At 44.7% G+C, this 18,625-nt stretch overlaps 1 protein-coding gene across 4 annotated transcripts in view; it reads right to left on the bottom strand.

Moving 5' to 3' along the window:
• The window catches only part of FAM81A (family with sequence similarity 81 member A), a 95,467-nt gene that overhangs the window by 20,175 nt on the left and 56,667 nt on the right, over positions 1 to 18,625 (bottom strand). For all 4 annotated transcript variants that reach the window (XM_055118049.1, XM_055118045.1, XM_055118047.1 and 1 more), the window contains exons 5-8: positions 15,046 to 15,175; positions 12,851 to 12,957; positions 4,223 to 4,358; positions 1,995 to 2,187 (exon numbers count right to left, since the gene is read on the bottom strand). In XM_055118049.1, the coding sequence (XP_054974024.1) occupies positions 1,995 to 2,187; positions 4,223 to 4,358; positions 12,851 to 12,957; positions 15,046 to 15,175 (566 nt within the window). The remainder of the gene's footprint in view (positions 1 to 1,994; positions 2,188 to 4,222; positions 4,359 to 12,850; positions 12,958 to 15,045; positions 15,176 to 18,625) is intronic.

The raw sequence follows: 18,625 nt of genomic DNA, 5'->3' as shown, positions 1-18,625 counted from the left end.
AAAAGTACATGAAATGATATTCTATCTCACTAATCATTAAGAAAATTAAAATCAAACATGATATCACCTCATGCCAGTGACACTGAAACTCATCAAAAAGAACAATAACAACTGTCGCAAGGAAGTGGGGGAAAAGAGACCCCCCACTCACTGTTGGTGGGAAGATTGACTAGTCAAGACTTTTAGGAAGACAATATGAAAAAAAAATTGAAAAATCTAGCAATTGTGCTTCCATAAGACCCAGCAACCAAACTCCTTGGAGTATATTCCAAGTATGTCCAAAAACACAACCCAGAAAATACTTCTACAGTTCTATGTTTACTGCAGCACTATTCATAATAGGTAAAAGCTTAAGTGCCCAAGAACAGATGATTGGATCAAGAAGCTATGGTATATATACACACTGGAATACTACTCAGCAGTTGAAGTCCTGCAATTTGTTGGTATGTGGATGGATCTGGAGAGTATCATGCTGAGTGAAGTTAGTCAGAGGGACAGGGACACAGAATGATCTCACAAAATACATAGGATATAATGAAACTTTGTAAGGAAATAACAAAGCCCAAAAAGCAATAGAGTAAGAGCAGGAGAATTATTCTTCAGCAGGAAGTTTGCCACTGGGTTGGGGGTGAGAGGAATGAATTAGGAATGGAAATACTAGGACAATGGTGGAGAGGAAAAGTGCAGCAGAGGCAGGTTGGGGGAGGGAGGGAATGAAACCGAGACATTGGTGGAGGAAGTGGACACTGGTGAAGGGATTGGTGTTGAAACATTGTATGCCTGAAACTTACTAATGAATAATTTTGTAACTGTGTAATTTACCATGACTTAAAAAATGACTTTTCCAAAACTCCAAAAACAACCACTCCTGACAGAATGCCATGAAAAAGAATTCTAGTGGGAAATCTGGTTCAGTCTCTGTGAAAAGCAGTATGAAGTCTGAAAAATATTAAAACCAGAATTAACCATAACACCTGGCAATTCTGCTCCTTGGCATTTATGCCAAGAACATGAAAGCATTCACTTGAAAAAAAGGCTCATATCCCTTCTATTGCTTTATTGCTCTACTGATTGCATTAGCCAAGATCTGGAAACCACCCAAATTTCCAACTACAGATGAGTGTAAAAAGAGTTGTGGCACATGTATGTATGTATATATGTATGTATGTACGTACACATACAAACACTACTCAGCTATAAGAAAAGGTGGAATTTTCCCTTTTGTTACATTATGAATGGAGCATATTACTTCACTAACAATAATATATATACGTATATTTTAATAAGGGCAAAACAAATCATTGTTGTTATATTTTGTTTGTTTGCTTGGTTGTATTTTTTGTTTAGGGTTTTTTGGTTGGTTGATTGGTTGGTTGGTTGGTTGGTTGGTTGGTTGGTTGGTTGGTTTGGGGTCACGCCTGGCAGAGCTCAGGGCTAACTCCTGGATCTGCACTCAGGGCTAACTCCTGACGGGCTTGGGTTCCATATGGGTGACTGGGGATTGAACTCAGGTAAACTTTACTCGTTGTACAATAGCTCCAGCCCCTGTATCATTGTTTTTATAAGAATATAATAAACACTCTTACCTTTTTTAAAGCTGCATGTGAAATTCTGGGGCTAGGATCACAAAACTGAGATGACCAAGGAGGGAAGGGGTGGGAGAAGGAATGGATGGACTAGAAATAATTTAAGGGTGCTGGAGAAGGGTCTTGGACAATGTGGTGGAAGCAAGGTGTGGGAAATGTGCATCAAAACCATAAATGTTATGACTATTGCAAACATGTTACCTAAATTACAACAATAATTTTAAAAAATTTTTGAACCACACCCAGCAGTGCTAAGAGGTTATTTCTAGCTCTACACTCAGGGACCACTCTTGACAGGGATGGGAAACCATGCGTGCAGGCAGAGGGAGTACAAATTTCGAATCAATTGCTTGTAGAGCAAACTGAAAACAAAGCATGAGCGCTCCTTTTAAATGTTTTTTGGCCTACCAGCATCGACTTCAGCTTTCATTTCCTTCATATCCTCATTCATCTGTAACTCCAGCTTGCTGATCCGCCCATGCACTTTCTCCTCCTGTTTTGCTCTCTGCATATCCATAGTCTTCTTTTGACTCTCCTCTATTTTGTCAAGTCGGGCTGACATCTGACTAAGCTTCTTTTCCATGTCCCTTTCGCTGGCCCCCTGTTAAGAATTGCATTTGATGATTCCAAAAAGAAGGTCCCATGGCATTTGCATTGGTCATAATATGACGGCATCTGTTGGGGATGCACCTCCCAGGCTCCTTATTATGCAATCCAAAAGTCAACCTCCCTTTCCTTCTTCTCAGGCTCCAAATTATCACCTAAGTATAAAGGTCCCTTGGAATCAAGGCTACATATCCCCCTGTCCCTTGAGTTTGGCATACCACATGATTAAATTCTTCTCCTTAATGAGATAGAAGTAAGTACAAGTGCATGTGAAAACTTTCAGGAAAAGATTTTCTTTTTTTCTTTCTTTTTTTAAGCTACAATGTAACATTGCCCTTTGCTTCTTCCTTTGTTTCTGGGATTCATACATAATAGCTGCTATTTTAGCAGTCTTCTTGAACTATTAGACTAGGGTTCATCATAGGATTGGCAGAGGAGTAAGCCAGAAGGATCCAGGGCAGCTGCAAACTAACACATTATCACATCAGCCTCATAACCCAACACCTAGGCCTTATTTTTTTTTGGGGGGGGGTCACACCCGGCAATGCTCAGGGGTTACTCCTGACTCTGCACTCAGGAATTACCCCTGGCGGTGCTCAGGGGACCATATGGGATGCTGGGAATAGAACAAGGCAAACGCCCTACCCGCCATGCTATCAATCCAGCACCCCCCTTTTAAAAAAAAATTTTTTTTTTCAAAGCCAGAAATAAGCTTCCATCTTCTTAAAGCCACAATTCCCCTAGGGTTCCCTGGCTATTATTAAGTCAGTTCACATGTGAAAATAAAGAGTCTTCCAAAGCCCCAGAAACCAACAGATGTATAAGAACCTCAGCAAATCAACCAGTAGCTCTGATTTAAAAAAGTAAGGCATCACATACAGAAAATATGTCCAATATTAAATATTTTTCCTCCTTATTCTTTCCACCAATTTTTTTTTATGGAAATCTGTTTGTTGGTCAGCTTTGGAAGCGAGCACTATAAATGTTGGGGTATAAGAGAATCGTGTGGCATACCAAAGTGCTCTTGATAGCATTCAAAGCAGAGTGTTCAATGCAACAGCTGGGCACCAGAACGGCTGAGCCAGGCCAATTGCACAATCCCTCCTGTTCTCTCAAAGATCAAAAGGAATTAGAAGTGCAAGAAAAGAGAAAGGTAAAGGAGATGGCTAAATAATCAAACCAAAATAATTTGCTTGCCAAGTACTAATTTCAGTGCCTACTGATATAAGGCTTTGGGATACCATGTACACAAGACTTTTTTGGTATGGTTTTTCAGCAGTGCTGCAAATCATAGCTGGTTGGAGTCTAGGGGGAAAGGAAAAGGAAGCTAGAAATAAAATGGTGAATTCTAATTAAAACGTTGAGCTCTGGTCAGAGGGTGATACAGGGTCTGGAGAAAGATATCTAACACTGGGGCCAGAACGATAGCACAGCGGGTAGGGAGTTTGCCTTGCACGTAGCCAACCTGGGTTTGAATCCCAGCATCCCATATAGTCCCCTGAGCACCGCCAGGAGTAATTCCTGAGTGCAGAGCCAGTAGTGACCCCTGAGCATTGCCAGGTGTGACAAAAAAAGAAAAAAAAAGATATCTAACACTGTTTTTACCAGATCATAAAGTTAAAACCAGCTAAGGTGAAGGCTGTGGTTTTCTTTAGAAATGCAGATGGTGCGGGAGAGAAAGTCTAGGCATTAAGGTGCTCGCCTTGCATGTGGCCAGCCCTGGTTCCATCCCCAGCATCACACAGAGGTTTCCCCTTCTAACACTGCCAGGAGAGATCCCTGAACACAGAGCCAGCAGTAACTTCTGAGTACCACTGGGTGTGACCCACACCCACCTCTCTGTCCCCTGCCACACACAAAAAAAGAGAAATGCAGACAGATCATTTGATTAATTAAAGTCTGGACATTAAAGTTTAGTTTTGCTGAAAATATTGAAACTTTATATTTAGCCTTTGTAATCAAAACAACATTGCAGCCCCCGCCCCCACCCCCACCAAATAACATGATTCTTACTAAATATCAATACCTACACTGTTTTCCTTAACCACCAAGGAAAGTTGATCAATTTTCTGTAAAAGTTCTTTTTCTATCCGTTCTTGTTCCTGTTGCAACCAATTCCGGGCAGATAAAATCTGGTTACTGAGTTCCTCAATTGTGCCTTTAAATCTAAAACAAGAAATTAAGTTAGAGGCAAAATGCTTCTTATTTTATTTATTTATTTATTTATTTATTTGCTTTTTGGGTCACACCCAGTGATACACAGGGGTTACTCCTGGCTCTGCATTCAGGAATCACTCATGGCGGTGCTCAGGGGACCATATGGGATTCTGGGAATCGAACCCGGGTCGGCCGCGTGCAAGGCAAACGCCCTACCTGCTGTGCTATTGCTCCAGCCCCCAAAACACTTTTTAAATGACACTAAAGAATGTGAGTCCCAGCTATGAACTTTCTCATACCCATGTCAGTATTAACCGAAGCTTCCTCAGAATTCCATGCTTACCATTTCTTAGAATTTCACTGAGCATTACTGTAGGAAGGGGGGTGTCCAGGCAGGGAAGAGAATCATGGGGTCGGAGGTGAGGCTCAGTGGTACAGCACCTTCTTTGCACGTATGAGACTGAAAAAGTTCAAGTCCTGGCACTGTTCCACATCACCAAGTGTGATCCTGGCACTGCCTATGTCATACCCAGAGCCACAAGTGTGGAACCTCCACCACACCACAACTAGATGTATCGAGCACCATAACCAAATGTTATGGTACCTGGACACTGGAGTAGCAAAACATCCAAAAGAAGCAAAGGCCAAAATCAAGAAAAGTACCTAATAATATTTTCTGCCAGTGAAGAGCTGACAGTACTCAGTGACACACCAGGGAACGCAGAACCAAGCTAGCACTATTCTGTACAGTGCAGAGGACCACGGTACCCCAAATCAGAGGACACAGTGTCCCTGCCTATTTTCCTGAGTGTGCTTCTTTTCCTTGAGGGCTTTGCCCTCCTCCATTCCCTCTAAGGGTCCCAAAATTGCTTTAACCCCAAACTCAGATTCCCTAACTTAATTAATATTACCTAATTAAAAAAGAAAAAAATCCCTCCACTCCTCTTATCCTCTCTTTCCAAAAGTCCTTTGGGAAAAAGTCTTTCCATAAGCCCTGCCTCCCATATTTTATTTTTGTTATACAATTTTAAGAAGTCACCAAATAATATATGTGAACAGGAGATGTGATTTGAGTCATAATTGCAAGTAAGTGCCCATTGTCAAGCCCCCATTTGTGTGCAATATCTGTTTTCTTTTCTCCCTATTGCAAATCTCTCCAACATGCCTAGTCAGAGACAACCTGTCCCAGCCTCCCTGGCAGCTGTGAGGGATTCAGAGATTGAGACATGTCTCGAAGTGGCAAGAACAAGCTTCTTGATGGCATCATTACAAATGAAATTTTTTAATATCCCCTGGGCATGAAGCCACACCAGCAGCCCACCCTCTGGCTGGCCAGATAAACTGCTGAAGGTCTTTCTCTGTCGGATTAAACTTGAAAACACCAAAAATGATGACTAGAGCCTCTAATGCACAGACACCAAGATGAGGATACAAGGATCACAAAGGGAACACAACCGGATTGCTGATCCACACAATCAAATCAAAGGAGGCAGCCAGGAGGGGCTGGAGAGATAGTACAGGTTGGGAGCTTCCTTGCATGCAGCCAAACTGGGCTCAATCCCCAGCACCCTATATGGTCCCCTAGAATCACTGGGAGTAATTCCTGAGTGCAGAGCCAGGAGTAACCCCTGAGAAACACTGGATGTAGCCCCCAAACATATATATACATATGTACATATATATGTATGTGTGTGTGTAAAGAAAAATATGCCAATAGGAATACTATACCTGACAAGGCTGTCCACCAGAAATAAAGGAAAGATTTAAAAAAGCTTCCAAACAAAAAGCTTAAGTAGTTCATTGCTATTAGACATAACTCACAAAAAAACCTAAAGGAAATTCTTCTAGATGACATAGAAGATTGCCAATCAACAATGTAAAGACATTTATAAAGCTCACTGCTATTAGTAAATATATTATTAAGTTGATAGCCTCTATTATTGTAATGGTTGTGTACAGGTTGTCTATCAGATATTTATTTATTTATTTATTTATTTTTGGTTTTTGGGTCACACCCGGCAATGCACAGGGGTTACTCCTGGCTCTGCACTCAGGAATCACTCCTGGCGGTGTTAGGGGACCATATGGGATGCTGGGAATTGAACACGGGTCGGTCGTGTGCAAGGCAAACACCCTACCCGCTGTGCTATTGCTCCAGCCCCTATATCAGATATTTATTCTAGCACCCACCATACAGCTTTGATTACTTTGAATTACTTTTGATTACTTTGATTACTTATTGCTTTGAAATAGTAATAGTAACTCGGCCGGGCCAAGTCACAGCGCTGTTGGACATAGAGCTGTTGCAGCAGTGTATGCAGTGGCTCATCCACTGTGGGGTGCTGTCAGCCAACCACTGGGTGACCTGGGACTAGGCACAGGTATTTGACTTGGCACAGACCCTCCATTATGGTCCTGCTCTGCCAGCTGCTCAACAGCCTCCGGGCACACTCCATCAACCTCAAAGAGATCAACCTGAGGCTGCAGATGTCCCAGGTGCTGCCAGAGACGCAGGCAGGTGCGTGTTTGTCAGTGTACAGATCGTTACAACACACCAGTCGACCAAAAGCTTACATTTGGTAGATGGGAACACCTGTAAAGGCGATTAGAGGCCACCCCAAAAGCCTCCGTCCCTCTCGGAGAGCCCAGCAAGCTACCGAGAGTATCCCGCCCGCACAGCAGAGTCTGGCAAGCTACCCATGGAGTATTTGATATGCCAAAAACAGTAACAATGACGGTCCTCATTCCCCTGATCCTGAAAGAGCCCCCAATACACCATCAGGCTACATGGGGGCTAGCATAGGACAGGGATGTTACTGGCACCAGGTTGAGCAAACCGATGAACAACGGGATGACAGTGACAGTCACAGTAATTGCTTTGAAATTTTCTTTTATAGCTTCTGTGAAAAGTGCCATTGGATTTGATGGGGATAGCACTAAATATCATTTTGGTAATATGAATATTTTGATAATATTCTCCAATCCATGAATGGGGGAATCTGTACATGTGCTTCCATGACTTACAGGTCTTCATCAATTTTTAGTTTCCATGTAAAAATCTTTTTTTTTTTTTTGCTTTTTGGGTCACACCCAGCGATGCTCAGGGGTTACTCCTGGCGGTGCTTGGGGGACCATATGGGATGCCAGGGATCGAACTCGGGTCGGCCGTATGCAAGGCAAACGCCCTACCCACTGTGCTATCGCTCCAGCCCAAAAATCTTTTATTTTATTGTTCAAATTTATTCCAAAGTATTTAATTAGTTTTGATTCTATTGTAAATGAGATTGCTTGTTCAAAGAGATATTCAATAATCAGATAATGGCAGGGGGGATTAGGATTGTGCTCAGGGTTTACCCTCAACTCTGAGTTCTAGGATCACTCCTGGCAGTGCTGGGGGGACCATATTCACTGCTGGGGATGGATCAGTGTTGACTGTATGTAAGGCAAGAACCTGACCAGCTGTACTATTTCTCCAGCCCCAACATACATTCTTTTTCATTACAAATTTGTTGAGAGTCTTTATCATGAAAGAAAGATGATTTTTGTCAGATGGTTTTTCTGCCTTTATTGAGGTGGTTATGTGACTTTTATTCTTCATTCTGTTAGCTTGTCGTGCTATATTTCTTAAGCTATATTTATCTTCATCCTTGCACACTAGGGATAAATTCTATTTGACCATGGTGTGTAATCCTTTTTACATGCTGTTGAGTAAAGAAAGTAAAGGTCTGTCAGGATTTTGTTCTAGCTTTTTTCCATCTATGTGTTCATCAAAGATTTAGTCTTTAGCTACTTTTTTTCTCTTTTAGTTTTTTTTTTCTTTTTAGGTCACATCCAAAAATGCACAGGGGTTACTCCTGGCTCTGCACTCAGGAATTACTCCTGGTGGTGCTGGGGGACCATATAGGATGTTGGGAATTGAACCCAAGTCAGCCTCATGCAAAGCAAACTTCCTACCCGCTGTGCTATCACTCCAGCCCCTCTGTTTTAGGTTTTTGGATCATGCCCAGCAGTGCCCAGGGCTTACTCCTGGCTCTTCACTCAGGAATCACTGTCACTCCCAGTGAGGGACTGTATGGGTTTCAGAGGATTGAACTTAGGCAGCCACATGCAAGGCAAGAGCCCAACCCACTGTACTGTCTCTCTGGCCACTTAACTGTTTTTCTTAAAATATTTCCCCATCGGGCTGGAGTGATAGCACAGTGGGTAGGGCGTTTGCCTTGCACGCGGCAGACCCAGGTTCGATTCCCAGCATCCCATATGGTCCCCTGAGAATCGCCAGGGGTAATTCCTGAGTGCATGAACCAGGAGTAACCCCTGAGTATCGCCAGGTGTGACCCAAAAAGAAAAAAAAATTATTTCCCCATCTAAGAACCAAAGAAATAGTTCAAAGGACTGGAACACATGCTTCACAGGTGGGGGTTCCTGGATTCAATCATTTAGAGGACCATAGTCCCCTGGGCACTGCAGGGGGTGACCACTGACCACCAGGCCAGGAGTGGTCCTGAGTCCTGCCAGTTGTAACCTCATAATTAAAAATATTTTTCCCTCAAAGTAAGTTTTTATAATTGACTTTGGTATCACATTGGTTTGGCCTTGCATAATGAATCTGAAAGCATCCCCTCTTCTATTTTTGAAGAGTTTAATATCCTGTATGAAGGAAAAATAGAAATTCATGTCTGCTGACTAGTCATGACTTCTATGGATATAGGAAATAAGAAAAAAACCAAAATGTTTATTTTCTTCCTATGTGATATGAGAAAAAGTACTGGAGAGATCTTTCTATACTTGGCAAGCTTGTAGGAGCTATGAGAAATACAGACATAACTCAATAATTATATAAAAACAGGTTATTAGAGGAAAGAAACCATGTTTTGCATTTTTTTCTAAAATTCTTCTAAGGACAACAGCCCTGAAACACCATTGATTACGGAAGCAAAGAGCTTTAAGAACCATGAGGATAATTAACTGAAACTTTCTATAAGTCTCTAATAAAATTCCATATGTAAGTCATTTTTGGTGCCAGGGATTTGGCTGAACAGCAGAGTACCTGCCTTTCATATGCCCTGGGAAAGGAAGGAGGAAGGGAGGGAGGGAGGAAGGGAGGGAGGGAGGAAGGGAGGGAGGGAGGGAGGGAGGGAGGAAGGGAGGGAGGGAGGAAGGGAGGGAGGGAGGGAGGGAGGGAGGGAGGGAGAAAGGAAGGAAGGAAGGAAGGAAGGAAGGAAGGAAGGAAGGAAGGAAGGAAGGAAGGAAGGAAGGAAGGAAGGAAGGAAGGAAGGAAGGAAGGAAGGAAGGAAGGAAGGAAGGAAGGAAGGAAGGAAGAGATCAAGAAACCTTGGGAGATAGAACAGTGGTTAAGGCACCTGCCTTGCACGAAGGTGACCCAGGTTTGATTCCTGACATCCCATACAGTCTCCCAAACTCTCTGACACTGATCTCTGAGAACAGGGCTGGAAATAAGCCCTGAGTAGCTCCAGATATGGCCCAAACACAAACAAACAAAAAGTTTCTATTATGTGTGTAGATAAATATAGCTATCTTAAGTCAGTCATATACAAGCTTATACATGTTAAAATGTTTATGCACAAACACATGCACACATAGACACAGTCACTCTGGTTCTGCCACTCCAGAACAATCCCAGTTCCTGTAGGTTCCAGCTGGTTTGGTAATCACCAAACCAGGGGAGCATCAGAGGGGGTCCACTACACTATAGGGTGGGGGAATACTCGAAGGGCTGGAGCACAGGCCTTGCACTCTGAGGCATCTGACGACAGATGAGTGAAAAATGAACATGTGATACATACACACAAAGGAATACTGTGGGGCTGCCAGGAATGATGAAATCATTCAATTAGCTGCAACTTGGAGCTGGAGGACACCATGTTAAGGGAAGTGAGTCAGAAGAAGGACAAACACAGGATGGTTTCACTTATCTGTGGCATAGGGAACGCATGGTATCAGAGAGGTGATACCAGGAAGGTCCTAGGCCCTGATTTTTAGAGCTGAGGACAAGGAATAAAAGAAACTGGGGTGGGGGCAATGAAAGGAGAAGGATGGGAGGCAAAGGGCAGAGGGCAAGGGCCGTGGACACAGGGACACAGCAGTGTAGAGGTGACATGTCTCTATACATCTAAACCACAAAACTGCAACACCAACAGGAGACCCAAACGACAACAATCACACTACAAGCTGTGCCTGTCGAGGAGGCAGACGGGGCGGGGTGGAGGGCAGAGGGACCTGGGGACACTGGGTGGAGGGAAGCTGACACTGGTGGTGGGGTTGGTGCTGGAACATTGTATGCCTGAAACGCAACTATAGATAACTGAATAAGTCATGGTGCCTTGTTGTTTTAATTTTTGGGGGGTTTTGGGTCACACCCAGTGATGCACAGGGTTACACACCTGGCTCTGCACTCAGGAATTACCCCTGGCTGTGCTCGGGGGACCATGTGGATGCTGGGAACCAAACCCAGGTTGGCCGCGTGCAAGGCAAACACCCTACCCGCTGTGCTATTGCTCCAGCCCCGTTTTAAATTTCTTAATGTAAAATCTTTTAATTTAATTAAAAATAGGAAAAAAATAATAAAACACACATTTGCTTATATCACCTCAGCTGCTGCAAATCCTTGCTCGAAGACAGACAGGAACCCTGGGGCTGTTTCGAGGGAGCCTTGTAAGCTGCGTCTTCTCCCCTGGGCCACGTTGCTCCGCAGCCCTCAATCCCATCCCGAAGTGCCCCACCTCCAATGCCCTCGGCACCCCTCTGCCCATCTCCATTGCTTAATCCCAGCTCTTCCTTCCCACATCACCCATTAGAGACCCCACATGGAGCCACCGTACCCCCAGGGTCATTTCCTGTGGCCTCTGTGACCCATGACCACTACGTGGTGCTGAGACACTTGATTCTCTCTGCTGTGACAGGTAAGGGTCAAACGCAGTTTCTGCTCTGCTTTCCCTGTACCCTTGGAGTTGAGAAATGCCTTATCTTAAGGCCTTGTGGTGACGGGAAAGGTAGAAACAGGATCAGGTGGCTACATGGGGACCCAGGGAGGCAGCTAGAGAAGAGCAGGAGCTCTGAGAGGCCTGTTTGGGGAGCTGGGCAGAGATGAGTAGGTCATAAATCAGAAAAAATGACCAGAACTGGGGCTGGAGAGATAGCACAGCGGGTAGGGCATTTGCCTTGCACGCGACCGACCCAGGTTCGAATCCCAGCATCCCATATGGTCCCCTGAGCACAACCAGGGGTAATTCCTGAGTGCAGAGCCAGGAGTAACCCCTGTGCATCGCCAGGTGTGACCCAAAAAGCCAAAAAAAAAAAATGACCAGAACTGAAGGACTCTTGGGGGCCAGAGAGATAGTAGAGTGGATAGGGGGTTGGCCTGGCATGCAGCTGACCCAGGTTCAATCCCTAGCATCCTATGTGGTCCTCCAAACAACACCAGGAGTGATTCCTGAGTGCAGAGCCAGGAGTAAGCCCTGAGCATCATGGGGTGTGACCCCAAAACAAACAAAAGAGTAAGAAAAGAATAGAAGGACCGAAACTCACATGTTAGGAGTGTGGGGCTCCTGAAACATCCAACAGATAATACACATGTTATTAATAACATGTTTAGATCTATATGGGTCATGGCCCCTAGAGGGGGTCATTTTTGCTTCTACAAAATCTCCAGCACCCAGGCCTGGGTTTCAGTTAATATGTACGGAATGAATTATGCTGAATTATGATCTAAATACTGTAGCACTGTAGCACAGTTGTCCTGCTGTTCATCGATTTGCTCGAGCAGGCACCAGTAATGTCTCCATTGTGAGACTTGCTGTTACTGTTTTTGGCATATAGAATACGCCATGGGTAGCTTGCTACGCTCTGCTGTGCGGGCAGGATACTCGGTAGCTTGCTGGACTCTCTGAGAGGGGCAGAGGAATCGAACCTGGGTCGGCTGCATGCAAGGCAAACGCCCTACCTGCTGTGCTATCGCTCCAGCTCTAAATACTAAGAAGAATGTTTAAGAAGGCAAACTGACGGCATGCTAGGGGCCAGAGAGACAGCACAGCAAGTAGGTAAGGCACTTGCCTTGCATGCAGCTGACCCCAGCTTGATCCCCGGCACCACATAGGGTCCCCCCAGCCCCGCCAGGAATGATCCCTGAGCACAGAGCCAGAAATAAGCTCCGAGCACTACAGAGCCTATCCTCCAAATCCCAAAACAAGCAGAAGTGACAATATGCTACAAGGAAGCTTTTGCTTTTAACTTCTCTATTGTTTTCCTTTGTGCAATAAATAAAAACTAAGAGAAAAAATAATTCTTGTCAAGTTGATTTAAACTATAACACCCCCCACCAAAGACCAGGAGGACACTTGGAGGTTGCTGAGTACATAGCAAGTAGGCACCAGGCCGGGAGTCCAGCCCCCAGAACCACTTATCCCATCCCCAAGCACCGCTGCAAAGCAACTTCCTAGAAAATACCATCAGCACAAAACAGATATTCATGGTTTCACACTCACTTGGTGTCCAAAAGCTGCAGCTGATGGTTGCTGTCCCTGTGGGACATCTTCAGCTTGGTGCTCTGCTCTGATATCGACACATCAACTCTGTTCAACAGCTGAGAGATCTAGAAAAGACACTTCCCGGTCAGAGCTGCAGCTCGGGCCCCAGAGGTCATTGCCAGAAGCACAGTCAGTGGCTTGCTCGCCAATGGCATCAGTGGTCTATAATATTAATAAACTCTATTGACATTCACCTCATCTTCCCACACCCATTTCCCTAAATTCACAGGATTCAAGGCCAGACACGCAGCTAGCAAATCCAAGTGGTGGTGTCAAGCGGGGGTTAGAGCTGATGGGCATCCACACCCTGGCCCAAGACCTTCCACCTGCCTGCAAACAATTTCATCATCTCCACCCTGGAATCCTGTAGTTTAAGGTGAATGCTGGTGATGGAGTAAAGTTCTTCTTACTGAAGCCACACAGGGCTCAGATTTACCTCTTAGTAAAAGTTTTTTTAAAGTTAAAAAAAATATTTCTTTTATTTTTTTTTAATGTAATTAATTTGATTTGGTAGTCACACCTGGTGGTGTTCAGGACTTCTCCTGACTCTGTACTCAGGGGCCACTCCTACAGGGACTCAGGAGATCAGGTTGGCTGTGGGAACTGAACCCAGCTCGGGCACATGCAGGGCAAGTGCTCTCCCTGCTGGCTGTATCTCCAGCCCTGGAAAGTGTCATTTGTAGGCTATACTCTCCTTTCTCTCACTACCCTCCACTCCCTCATCAAATTTTGCAGCGAAACTAGTCCTACGGAAATACCTTCACTTTCTGTAAAAATGATGATGCTTTTTATTCCCTATTTAAAGGTTCATGAAACAGGTATTTGTCAAAACAAGAGAAGCTAGGTCTCTTGTGGGGAGACCTCGACATCTCTCACTTTACTAGAAAAATTTTTAATTCTTTTTGGCACCTATTTTCCCATACAATAAAAATTTAATTTTTTTCCTTTTTTTTTCTTTTTTGGTGGTTTTATAGTATCTATGGTTTTTACATAAGTAAGTTTAAATCCAAATTAGAGACAGTTAAGACATGGTAATTTCCACCACCACCACCCCACACCCTGCTAGTTTGGGAATCTTGTTTTATTATTTTGTTATTTGGGGCCACAATTGAAGTGCTTGGGTCTTACTCCTGGTTCAGGGATCACTCCTGGCAGGGCTTAAGGGATCATATAGGGTGCTGGGGACCAAACCCAGGCTTGTCTATGGTATTATCTTTGTGGCCCCTTGTTTGGGATTTTTGGTGCTAGAAATGGATCCCAGGATCTCACACATGAGAAGCACATGCTCTGCCACTGAAAATAAATTTCCCCAGCCCAGAAAAATAAATACAAGATGTTTTGCATCCAATGAGTTGGCTGATGCACATTTTACTGGATCAGTCTCTCGTCAAGTGAAGAAAAGAACGCAGGGCTAAGGAAAGTTCTAGGAGACAGCCCATTCATGGCAAAGGAAAACTTTTTAAAGGAAAAAAAATACCCAAGAATGACATGCCCTATGTTTTGCTTTGTGATTTAAATCTGTAAATTTTGAGGTGGGGCACATTACATCTCATCAATGGACCTTCCATCTTGCTTGTGCCATATGCAGTGGCTCAGAGCATGAAATCTAGGGGTACAGGAACTATTTCCTGACCCAAAAGTCAGGACAAGCCAGAGGTAGGAGAACACCTGACTGCTTACCTGCGTGGTTGGGAATTTTAACTCAGAATTCTGTTTGAAGAGCAAGGGGAAGGATTTTAATTTTTCTTTATTTATTGGGGAGGGGGGCCAGGATCGCACCCAGTGATACTCAGGGGTTACTCCTGGCAGTGCTTGGGGAACCATTTGGAATGCCGGGGTTTGAATCCATAGTCAAGGCAATCACCTTATCCACTGGACTTGGCAATCACCTTACCCAGTTGGACCATAGTCAAGGCAATCACCTTACCCACTGGACTATCTCTGCGGCCCTTGGGAAAGAGCCTTAAGACAAAGACTGGAAACCCCCAGCACGAGGCCGCCCTGGTTGGGAGGAGCCGGGCCAGGCTGCGAGTGGGGAGAAGAGGGAAAGGTGGGTCTGTGAAGCCCGGCTGGCTCCTCCTGCAGGAGACACACAGGCTCTTCTGTGCCGCAGACAAGGTCCCTCCTAGAACGAGTCCCCGAGGTGGCCATACCTGTCCTTCTGCATCCTTGATTTTCGTCTCCAAGATGAGCTTGGCGGCTTGCTGTTCCTTGTTCAAGTGCTGGAGCCCCTCGTAGGTGGTTTTGTGCTCCGCAGAGAGTCTGGCGATGCTGGCGTCGCACCTGTCCCAGCAAACAAACCCAGTCAAAGGCAGGAAAGTGGAAGAGCGGGCACAGGGCTTCTTGGTGCACAAACGTCTGATGGGCTCATAGGAGCTGAGCTAGGCGGCCTTGGAAGAGTCAGAGAGGTGCCTTCACGAGGGGTGTCTGTTTTGCTGCTTTTGTTTTCACTTGGGGGCTATGCACGAAGGGGGCTCAGGGCTTCTTTCTGGCTCTGTGCTCAGGGGTCACTCTTGGGAGTGTCTGGGGTACCATCAATCTATTGAGTCACTGAGCCTACACTTCAGTAAGAAGGGACAGTAATAACCTCCAGGAAGATGAAATGGGACACCCAGACGCCAGGGGGCGCAAACCGACAGAATTTTGCAAGTCTAAGGGCTGGAGCAATAGTACAGAGGGTAGGGCGCCTGCCTTGTATGGGACTGACCATGGTTTCAATACCCAGCATCCTCGGAGTACTGCCAGGAGTGATCCCTGAGGTCGGGGCCAGGAATAAGTCCTGAGCATAGCTGGTGTAGGCCCCACGCCAAAAAAATTTTTTGCAATACTATTGGGGCCGAGAGATTAGACGGGATAGGGCGCCTGCCTTGCACGAGATCCCCAGCACCAGATATGGTCCAACCCTGGTTGATCCTCAGCACTACAAATGGTGCCCTGAGCACTGCCAGGAGTGATCTCTGAGCACAGAGACAGGAGTAATCCCTGATCACTGCCAAATTTGCTTGAATAAGCAAAAACTTATATTTGTGACTTCACTTTTATGAAAGGCAGTATGTCACATGTTTGAATGTTCTCAGCCCTTGCTAAAATGTATCTGTCATTGTATTTCTGTAGTTGCTCAGTTAACTATGGAACAACAATGATTGTTATAATTTGCCTGTGCTACCATTTAGGGGCACTGTGGGTTATTTCAGGAGCTTACTATTGTGAACAAGCTGCTCTGAGCAGGCCGTCCTACGTGTGGCACAAGCACAGAATTTCTCTCAGGAGAAACTGGCCATACAGACAATGTGGATGTTTAGCAATAAGAGGTGAGAGTAGTAAACAACGTAACGCTGATTTCCTGATAGAAGAGAAACTACTTTGTAAGGAGTGATGATATTTGACTTTTTTAATAACTAAAATTCTAATGACCCACATATTTCCTTATGTAAAGCAAGAGCTCAGTAAGTATTTGTTAATGAATGAATATAAGGAAATATTTACTATGTGCCATATCAAATGTGTTATATTTAATACATATATTATTTTGTCCTTGTAAAAGAGCTCCATTTTACAGATGAATAAAAATAGCAGACTACAAATGCTGCTTTTTTTAAATTTGGGGTTCATAATTTATTAGCAAAATTTGATTTAAATCATTTTGGGATGGGCTGGAGTGACAGCACAGCGGTTGGGTGTTCGCCTTTCACACAGCCGACCCGAGTTCGATTCCTCCGCCCCTCTCGGAGAGTCCGGCAAGCTACCGAGAGTATCGAGCCTGAGTGGCAGAGCCTGGCAAGCTACCTGTGCGTATTGAATATGCCAAAAACAGTAACAATAAGTCTCTCAATGAGAGACGTTACTGGTGCCCGCTTGAACAAATCGATGAGCGATGGGATGACTGACATTTTGGGATATCTGAAATGTTACCATGCCACAGAATATAGATGTATGATAGAAAAGTCTTACTTTCCAGCTCACACAGGACACTTAGGAAGCATCATATCAGCACAGTCCCATCATCTTTACAAAATGATTACAAGGACAGATTAGCTTTGAAAAAGTGATTTGGAAATGTCTCAAAATTATCCTGAAGCTTAAGAATCATTGAGATGCAGTTTTTCTTTTTGGGCCACACTTGGCAGTGCTGAGGGCTTCCTTCAGCCCTGTGTACAGGGGTCACTCCTGCTGGGGCTCATGGTGTCCGTGGTGGTGGGGATGGAAATGGGACCCGTCTCATGCGGGGCAGAGTCCCAGCCTGTGGTCCCCTGCGCCCTCCTACACACCCATTTCCACAAGCTCCAGCATCGTTCCAGGACTGTCTCCACCAGAAACACAAACACTTCAGCAAAAATTTCCACAAACACAGGAAGTTAAGCAGGTTAAAGTAAGTACATACATGTAGTAGACAACTCAAAAACCAACTACAAACTAAACCTCATCTGTGTGTAAATTAGAAGAAAGATCACAAGATTTAGTTATGTGGAAACAATGCAAATTAACATGGGAATGCTTTGCCAAATTAAAATCATACTTGGGTTGGGAAATATTAGGCTGCAATATTTTGGACCAGGACAGTGATGAATTGTTACTTTGTGCTATGCATGAGAAAGGTCTAGAACAATTATTAACTTTTGGGTTTGTCTTGTTTGGAGGTCACATCCAGTGGTGCTCAGGACTTACTCCTGGCTCTGTGCTCAGGGATCACTCCTGGAGGAGCTCAAACCCACACCAGTCACACATAAAGCCAGTGCCCTGCCCACTGCACTACCCCTCCCACCCCCACCCTGTGACCTTCTAGGGAGTGAAACAGAACCAGGTGTGAGATGGTCATTTGTACTCTGTACATCTTCGTGTATGTCGAGCTGTTTGTAGTCATGACAGATGCATAGGTGTACTTTTCTGTATAAAAACAGAGTAGGTAAGGAGAGACCCAGGGCAGCAGAGCACAGTATCACAGTCATTAGCTATCAGACGAGCAACAGCAGCTCAGGATTTATTATGCTAAAGGCGATGTTACTTTCCAATGCTTCCGGAAAAATGTATGAAAGAAAAAGTGAGTAAATTGGACAAAGGGTTAACAAATGGTGGGTCTTCCACATTTTCTGTAACTGTTAAGCTATTGGGGCTGGAGCAATAGCACAGCGGGTAGGGCATTTGCCTTGCACATGGCCAACCCAGGTTTGATTCCCAGCATTACATATGGTCCCCTGAGTACCACCAGGAGTAATTCCTGAGTGCAGAGCCAGGAGTAACCCCTGTGCATCGCCAGGTGTGACCCAAAAAGCAAAAATAAAACATAAATCTTAAACTATTTTTAAAAATATATATGAGGAAAGCAATTTTGCTATTTCAGCATTAAACAACAAAAGACACCTCCACCTTTTAGGAATTTAACAAAACTGTATCCATGCTCAACAATGTTAGGTAAGCCATCATTTGCAATCGATCTCATCCTACATCTAATTTCACCCGTGGCGTTTCAGATGATAGCTGAGCCTGTAATTGACTGTTCAGGTGTTCTCAGGTCAGCGCCTTGGCAGCCAGCACCTCCCAGGCGCAGTTCCAAGCCTTGGCCACCAGGGGACAGACAGACTCTATCACTTCCCAGCCAATCAATGACTGCTGTCCTGTCCCAAAGGCGTGGACAGGTGTGACTCTGGCAGTAACTAGAGAAAAGTCTCCTGGGGGTTGTGGGCAGAGCAATAGTGAAATGGCTACACTAGCACGCTACTGACCTGGATTGAATCC

The sequence above is a fragment of the Sorex araneus genome, chromosome 10 (genome assembly GCF_027595985.1).
Source record: "Sorex araneus isolate mSorAra2 chromosome 10, mSorAra2.pri, whole genome shotgun sequence".
Taxonomy (NCBI): Eukaryota; Metazoa; Chordata; class Mammalia; order Eulipotyphla; family Soricidae; genus Sorex; species Sorex araneus.
Note: the sequence above shows the minus strand (reverse complement) of the source record. Positions and strands in the feature narration are given on the sequence as shown.